Source organism: Octopus sinensis, linkage group LG3 (assembly GCF_006345805.1).
Source record: "Octopus sinensis linkage group LG3, ASM634580v1, whole genome shotgun sequence".
Classification (NCBI taxonomy): domain Eukaryota; kingdom Metazoa; phylum Mollusca; class Cephalopoda; order Octopoda; family Octopodidae; genus Octopus; species Octopus sinensis.
The window spans coordinates 36,603,447-36,612,499 of record NC_042999.1 but is presented as its reverse complement, the minus strand read 5'-3'; the positions used below and the strand labels follow the sequence as shown (position 1 = coordinate 36,612,499).

The window sequence follows — 9,053 nt, the reverse complement described above, 5'->3', positions numbered from 1 at the left end:
AGTGACACTTCCATGCCTCTTTCTTTTCATAGTCACTAAATGCAAGGGTACCATCAGCCATTTGAATACATTTCTCTCTTACATCACGATTTTCTCTGACACAGTGTTCTGCAATCCAGAACACCTCATGCTGCAGAACATTGGCAAACTCCTTCCTTAGTAATATACACCTGTCACCTAGTTTATCTTCTAGCTACCTGGTATAGTTCTCTGCTACCCCTATTCTTCCAGTCCTTCCATGCCAGTTTTATTATAATCTTTTTATTTGCACTTATGGCACTGTGAATTTCACTGCTCCACTACCATATCATTCTTGAACTTTGCACCAGTAACAAACATCAATTAAAAAATAACACAAAGCATTATTTCTTGTATCACAATTTGCAGGTGGAGCTCCAGGGATTGAGTCAATGTCAATACTGGAAGAATTATAGGCAAAACTGACCTTGGCAGTGTTAGAATTTAGAATTGTGAGAGCTGTAACTAAATACTGTAAAGGTCATTTGTTCTAGTATTCTAGTGTTTCTCTTACATAACCGTCTTAAATATGGGGGGAAAAACATTTTAAACAATAAAAGAAAATATTAAAAACTATTTAATTATTTGCTTTTAAGTAAACAATTACAGTATCAGAGTTATGTCTGGTGTCTAGTGAGATAATCTACCTTGCCTAAAGAAGTAATACAAACAATGGTCATAGTTAAACAGTTTACTTTGCAGCCAGACACTTTTGGGTTCAGTCTCACTGCATGGCATCTTAGAAATATGACTTCTACTTAAACCCAGACCAATTAATGTCTTATGAGTGAATTTTGTAAATGGAAACTATATCACCATCATCATTGTGATCATTTTAATGTATTTTCTTTTTCCAAACTGGCATGGCTCAGATGAAATTCATTGATGTAGATCTTCTATAGCTGAATGCTCTTCCTGTTGCCAACCCATATCTGCTTCCGAGAAAAGTAATATCTCTCCTAGTTCTTCAAACTCAAAACAACACAATGCCTGGTGTTTTTTCACAGAAGATATTGAAAACACACATCACCACTTGCGTGACAGTGCTCAATGTCAGACAAGTAGATATGAAAACACACACATGCATACCCACACACACATGCACACTTGTCCTTCTTTTAGTTTTCATCAACTAAATCCACTCACAAGGCTTTGGTCAACCAGGGGTTATAGTAAAATACACATGCCCAAGATACCACACAATGGGAATGAACACATACACATGTTTGTGTTTCCTTGTTTTGACATATGTATGCTTACAGTAAACAAAGTCATAATTCATAGAAATGGTATCATTTGTTTGTAATGTTCTGTGAAAACATGTCTAGCCACTGAAATGCTCATTGATCAAACAGAGGGAACAGGTGATGGTTGTGATAGGAAGAGCATCCAGCCATAAAAAAACCTGTCCTGAGAATTTAGTGTGATTCATGCATGGAAAAGTGAATATTTAAATGATGATGATGATGATGACCGTGCAGCAAAATAAATTCAATCTTTGAGTGTGCTTCTCTGTATTTGCTAAACCTGCTCACTATAGCAAGCATATGTTTCTATCTCTCTCTCAGAAACTAAATTATAGGATGACATAAAAATGAATTGATCAGAGAAAATTGCTTGAACAGTATATTAGAATATCTTCCTCCAGATTCATCGAAGACCTCTATATGGTCACTTGGCCAGCTAGAATTAGCAGCCTAACCTCTCTTGAATCACACTCTGCCTTCTTGAAAAATAGACAGATACAGTGCATAACATAGTCCTACATAACCCTAAGATAACAGAGTGATCCTAGTTGGAACACTTCTGATCATAGATCTGCTTGTTAGGACTAATCTGGGATTCAACTACAACACCTACAACTATTAGTTAAGAGGGACATTTACTGAGTGATTCAACCAGAAAGAGACAGAAATGAAATCTCCCTTAAATTATGCTTAATGTCCTAAAAGAAAAAATTCCCTGCCATTTTTTTGTGTTTTTCCCATTTTCTTATTTCTTGTTTTTCTTCTGTTGTGCAAGTTACTTGACAACCTCACTAGTAGTGCCAGTAGCATAAAAATAGGCAAGCAATACACGCTGTAAAGTGGTTGGCATTAGGAAAGGGATCTAGCCACCAAAACCATGTCGAAGCTGACATGGAGTATGATGTAGCTCTGCAGATAACTGAATTCTGTTAAACTGTCCAGCCTATGCCATCATGGAAAATGGATGTTAAATGATGGTGGTGTGACATGAAGTGAATTTTGGCTAAGAAAAGACAAGATGCTGATGCTTGGGATGCAGAATGGTCATGGCAGAACTCTTCTAAAAAAAAGATAAGATGGTCACAGTTGGTTATCATCGTCATCATCATTTAACCCTTCCATGCTGGCATAGGCCAGACAGATTGACAGGAGCTGGCAAGGCAGGGAGTCTGCACCAGACTTCAGTGTCTGTTTTGGCATGGTTTTACAGCTGGATGCCCTTCCAAATGCCAATCACTTTACAGTGTGGACTGGATGCTTTTTAAATGGCAGGGTCACCACAGGAGGATCATCATTATTTTATGTCCATGTTCCATGCTGACATGGGTTTGACAGTTCCACAGGATCTGATGTCTCCAAGGACTTCAAAATGTTCCAATGTCTGCTTTGGCATGGTTTCTACAGCTGGACACCCTTCCTAACACTAACCCCTATAAGCATGAAATGGGTGCTTTTACCTGCCACCTGCACTATTGATGCTGCCACGTAGTTTGCAGAACTAAAAACTCGAGGAGGGGGGAGGGCTTCATGCAAGAGAGTGAGGGGGTTACAATAAGAAAGGGAGGGACAGAACAGGGTCTTGTTGAAGTATCTCAATGGCTACTAACACCTAGTAGGGGAAAGGGAAAGAGAGAGAAAAAAATGTTCAGTAGGAGCTACACAAAATAATGGCAATGGAGGAAGGGGGCTGGTGATTCCACAAAGCACAAATTGAGTGTGAGTTTGCAAGATAGTATGAAAAGGAGAATGAGAGGATGGAACATTTGAAAAAAAAGAAAAAAACATGGCATTTTTAATTTCTTGTATTTACACACATCAAGGTATTGACCAGACCATCAGATACTGTTATACACCACTGGTCACAATGCAGTTTCAATTCTGTCTTAATTGCACCACTCTTTTCTATCTTGACCCAACTTGCTTAACTATCATCGTAAAGGCTTTCCAAGTGGACTTTTCTGATTTCTTGGATACTACTTGGCAACTGCACAGATCTACCTGTTGTCTATGATAACCTTGCAACATGTCTAGCCCAGCAGAACTTGTGCTTTCAGTATTCAGCAATCACATCGTTCACTCCACTCCATTCTCAAATTATCTTATTTCGAAATGTGTTTATATCTAACGAGCAGTATCGCCCGACGTTGCTCGGGTTTGTAAGGGAAATAACTATATAAGCATTTTTAGAGAGGTATAGCCAAAAAATAGCAAAAAAATGCATTAAAAATGGGGAAAAAAATGATGGTAAATTTTTTTTTAAATCGTTGACTCATCGTAGACATTTTTAGAGAGTTACTTCCCTTATATAATAGTGAAAAAATGCATTAAAATGGAAAAAATTGGTAAATATTTTTTTAAATCGTAGACTCATCGTAGACGCGCGCTAATACCCAGAAGGGCTCGATGTGAATCACGACTATAAGATACCTGGTTTTGGTTAAACTGCACCGCAAAATGTGGGAGTAGTTAGGAATCTAAATCGTAGGAGACAGACACACAACTTGACTTTTATATATAAAGATTATGTCAAAAGAGCCAAAGAAAAGAAGGCAGTCTATGTATGCAGTATGGAGGTAATACTGGAAAAGCACCAAGAATCCTGATATTTTGAGTAAAGCCTTTCATCACAGGGAGAATACTTTTAAATGATTTTAGTAGCACTGGGAAGATTGTTTCAATTCTTTTTCATGACTGCAGAGGTGGTGGAAGGGCAGCACCGATGATCCTTTTCAATGCCTCTGATGGGAAGAAGGAAGAAAGTTATCCCTGGACCAGAGATCCTTCCTGTCACCAACCTTCCTTTGTTTCCAGGCAAATTGATACTTCCCATAGCCAGTCATGCTTTCCACAGGAGACTAGAAGTAAACAATGTCACAATGTATGATGTGTTGCTTGTTTACAACTAACACATGATGTCAAGATAAGAGTATACAGGTATACACAAACACACATGCAAACATATCATACATACACATGCACATGTATATGTGTGTCTGTGCATGTTTGGTCATGGGGAAATATTACTTTACTTGGAAACAGGAGAGAGTTGACAATAGAAAGGCCATCCATGCATAGAAAATCTACCTCAACAAATTCTGTCCAATCCATGCAGAAATCGAAAACTAGACATTGAAATGATTATGATGATGACAATGAAGTAGCAACAGATTATGGGAGTTAGTAATATCCTTTCTACTATGGGCATGAGGCCAGAAATTTTAGGGGAGAAGGATAGTCAATTACATCAACCCCAGTACTCCACTGGCACTTATTATATCAACCCTGAAAGGATGAATGGCTAAGTCGACCTCAGCAGAATCTGAACATGCAGATGGACAAAAGGCTGCTAAGCATCTGTCCTGGCATGCTAATGATTCTGTTAGCTTGCTGCCTTGGAGTTATTAGTAATATGATGATAATAATCAGAGAGTGAGGAAATTAATATGAAGTTAGTAATGAGAGATTACCAATTTTATATTAATTTCAATAGACTAGTGAAATCACTAGTGAGGTAACTAATATTAAAATAATTGGGGTAGCAGCATTAATCCTTGGTTCTTTAGCTTCTCTTAGTCAAGACCACCCTACAGTACCTTCTTTGAGCTAACTGAAGTAACTGGTGTTAATCCTTTAGCATTATCTGGCCCAATGTCATTCTAAAAATAAACAAGAGCACTCAGGGAGTGCAAACCTCTGCCAAGGCAACACCAATGTCCTCTCAACAATTAGCCAGAGATGATTTTTAAAATGAAAATATCTGAAATAAACTCAACTGCTCTCACAAACTAGAATACTTAAAATGAACCCGACTGCTCTCAAACATTAAGTAAAAAAAAACAGTAAAAATAATCCAGAATCCTTGTCTGTCCAGTACTAGATCAATCCTAAAATCTGATTAGTTTTCACTAGTCATGAGGCCAAACATCCTGGAAAGTTTCATCTGAATCCATCCAGCGGTTCTTGAGATATCTTGTCTACAGACAGACAAACAAACAAATGTGACTGAAAACAATACCACCGCCTTGGCTAAGGTGGAGATAACAATCACATCGTCAAAATCTCTTGAGATAATGCATGAATAATTCAAAATACTGTGAATAAATAAGAGTTACATTTGACAGAAAAATATGAATGCTAAAGGGTTAATTGATGTTTATCTTCAAAGACTCATTGACCTAAATTCTTGTATATAGACTGGTTCTTGCTTTAGTGACCTCAAAAGGATGCAAGCAATCACTACAAAGTATTTTGCCTCAAGTTCTACTAAGCTTATCCTTAAAATATCTACTGCCCTTAAGAGATAAAACAATTAGTTAAGAGAGTGAAGTTGTTAAAAGTTCATAGAGGTTACAAATAAGGAAGTGAAAGTCAACAACAGTTAAGCTAAAAGCGTATTTATGCCAAATGTAACGAAGTCAAACAACAACAAAAATAGTATTTATTATATTTTGTTGTTGTTTGAAAATAAGGAAGAAAGAACGGAGAATAAGTGGTTACTCACATTTTGGTCTTTTGATAATTTTTGTAGGTGCGTGTGACTTGGTGATAAAGATCGTTTTGCTATTCCAGAATGTTCAAACAGATATTTATCTGTTAACGATCCTATCTGTAATAAAAAATGCAAATAAAACATTAACAAATAATTAAGTAAAAAGAATAAGTTAATTAATGCCAATATTAAAATAAAATTGTGGTATGTTTATTAATTATAATTGGGTGTACTGGGCACTTTTTACAACCTTGCTGGTGCCAACATTAAAAGCATGCAACACATTCTGTAAAAACCATACCAAAGCAGACACTAGAGCTTGGTACAATTCTCTAACTTGCTAGAAACCGACCACCCCATGTCACATGAGAAGAGGATGTTAAATGATGCTGATGCTGATGATGATATTGCTGAAGTTTTTTTAGTTTCAAGTCAACTCCAATCAAGCCGACCTATGATCAAAGTGTTCTGGACCTAACTATTCTACCTTAGTGACAGTTTGAGAGGGATATGTCTGCTATTTCTAGTAGGTTATCACTTAGAGGGTTCCCTCCTTCATCATAAGCTAGTTGTTGCATAATTAGTGCAGTTGTTAAAGCATTGTAATACCTTCAACTATGTGGATCATGATTTTATAAAGAAAAAATATAACTGCATTTTAAGCATGTGGTTGTTTGGTAAGAAGTTTGCTTTCCAGCCACATGGTTCTAGGTTCAATTTCACTGCGTGACACATTGGGCAAGTGCCTTCTACTATAGCCCAGAGCTGTTCAAAGCCTTGTGAATGGATTTGGTCAATGGAAACTGAAAGATTCCAGTTGTGTATGAATGAATATGTATGTATATTATATTATATTATATTATCTAGTTTCAGCTCACGAGCCGTAGCCATGCTGGGGCACCGCCATGTATGTCATTATTCAGTTTATTTCAAGATTTCTTGCCAATAGAGAAAGAACTGGTTTCTAACCTTCATTGGAATTTCAACATCAACAACAAGGTAGTTTTGTTTGTGTGCATGTATGTATGTAAGTGCAGATTTGTATGTTTTATGTATGTATGCTCATGCATATAGTTGCATATCTAGACATGTTCATATATATTTAAATGATAAACTTCAAGAAAGTTTTACAGATTTTTACAATTCCAGTGATGGATTGGATCTGTTGTCTTCAAATTAGCTTTCTCCTTTCTGGTTTTGAGAAGCCTAACTTCTCAAGATTGGTATTTAGGCTGAGTGTTACATATTCCAGGGCCCCAATAATTACAGGTATAAACCTGAACTTGTAATGTGGATAGAGTAACTGCAGATTTCTCAATAGTTCAGCATAGGTGTTCTCCTTTACATTGAGCATCAGCTTTGTGTTAACATTTGCTGGGCAGCTAATTATCACAACTATGCACAGTTTCTCTTCTTTATTCTAAATCATTCTATAATGTCTGTTGCGCTTACATTTTATTGAGGTCCTCACTGGTACATTCCACCAGTATTCCTTTTTATTATGAGTAACAATGGCTTCTACCATACTGTGGGTTCTTATTTCTTTGTCCTTGGGATTATCCTTCCTTCCGACAGATTTCATTACAGAGTGTCCTAGCTACATCATGTCTCATCGGTAGATAATACTGTGATGAGATTTTCAGACAACTGCGTGCATGCGTACGTATGTATGTATGATTTATGCATGTATGATGTATGTATGTATGTATGTATGAATGGTGTATGTATGTGTTTGTTCCCCGCTGGACAAACAGTGTTGGTTTGTTTACATTTCTGTAACTTAGTAGCTTGGCAAACAAAACTGACAGAATAAGAAATAAAGTATGGAGGTCAATTTGTATGACTAAACTCTTCAAGGTGGAGCTCCAGCATGGGCACAGTCCAATGACTGAAACAAGTAGAAGATAATTTAACAGTCCAACAGTAACTGACTAATTTATTGATTGGTTTCCAGAAGTATGATAGGTGAGTGCTAAGAGAGTATTTGAATCATGGCACTGAGTTGCAGTTGTTCCATCTCATTTACATTATTAATAACTGCAAGGGTTTGATAGCAGCCTCAAAAATCCCATTTCTCTTTCTCAAGAAACTTTGATTTTCATGGCTGCCTTGTAAACTATGATAATATTCTGGTATACACAATCTGCAATACATAAATTATAAAAATGAAGTGTCATCAAAGAAGTTTTTAAACAGTCACTTGACCTACTAGGGATAGCAACCAAGTGTCTTTCAAAATCACGTCCAATCATCTTAAAATAAGAAACCATACATTGCACAATGCAATAGTCTCTCACATAAAAAAAAAAAAAGAATAACAAACAACAAACCAGTATGATTAAGGCTAGAATGCTTTTTATCAAAAGTGTACTCAGTCAGGGTTGACCATGGCTTCAGTGACATAACCATAAATATATTGTCTCTTTTATATCTATAAGAAATCACGCTACTAAAACTCTAGATCTCCTTAAAAAAACTACTTTTTTTGTAAAATGTGCTAACATGCTATCTTAAGACAGTATTTTAGCTTTATAGAGATGTGTGTCTATGGACATGTGTATTTATGTGTGTGTGTGTGTGTGTGTGTGTATATATATATATATACAATCAAAATAAGCAACAAGAATGATTCCAGTAATTTGGTACGATCGTTTCGTACTACATCATTTTATTAAATGTTGTAAGTATTACAACATATGTATATGTTTGTGTGTATGTGTGTGTATAGGCTGCAGGTGTTGCTGTGTGGTTAAGAAGCATGCTCCCCAACAACTTGGCTTCAGGTTCAGTCCCACTGCATGACACCTTAGACAAGTGTTTTCTACAGTAGCTTCAAGCCAATCTTTGTTGAGCAGACCAAGGATATTCCAGCCATAATCATCCTATCTATTTAAGGGTATCTGGAACTACATTATCTATTGTATCATTCCATATTTAAGATAGCATGAGGTGGGATTTGAAGTAGATTTGACTGCTATTTTTGGCAAGTCAGGCTCCCTTCCTCATTGGCTATACAAGTTTTATTTATATTTTTTAAAATCTTCTAAGTCAAAAAGGAAAGCATTACCCATGGCCTTTTGCAGAATCTCAGACACTGGTGGGAAGACGTGAGGAAGTATCTACAAAACAGGTACCGGCATGGCTGTGTGGTAAAAAGCTTGCTTCTCAACCACATGGTTGCGGGTTCAGTCCCACTGTTTGGCACCTTGGTCAAGTGTCTACTAATAGCCTCAGGCCGACCAAAGCTCCATGAGTGGATTTGGATGATGGAAAGTGAAAGAAACTCAGAAGCGCATCAT

At 36.8% G+C, this 9,053-nt stretch overlaps 1 protein-coding gene across 5 annotated transcripts in view; it reads right to left on the bottom strand.

The window, feature by feature from the left end:
* Positions 1 to 9,053, bottom strand: part of LOC115209954 (proprotein convertase subtilisin/kexin type 4) — a 187,111-nt gene that overhangs the window by 108,337 nt on the left and 69,721 nt on the right. For all 5 annotated transcript variants that reach the window (XM_029778594.2, XM_029778595.2, XM_036500934.1 and 2 more), the window contains exon 3: positions 5,767 to 5,871. In XM_029778594.2, the coding sequence (XP_029634454.1) occupies positions 5,767 to 5,871 (105 nt within the window). The remainder of the gene's footprint in view (positions 1 to 5,766; positions 5,872 to 9,053) is intronic.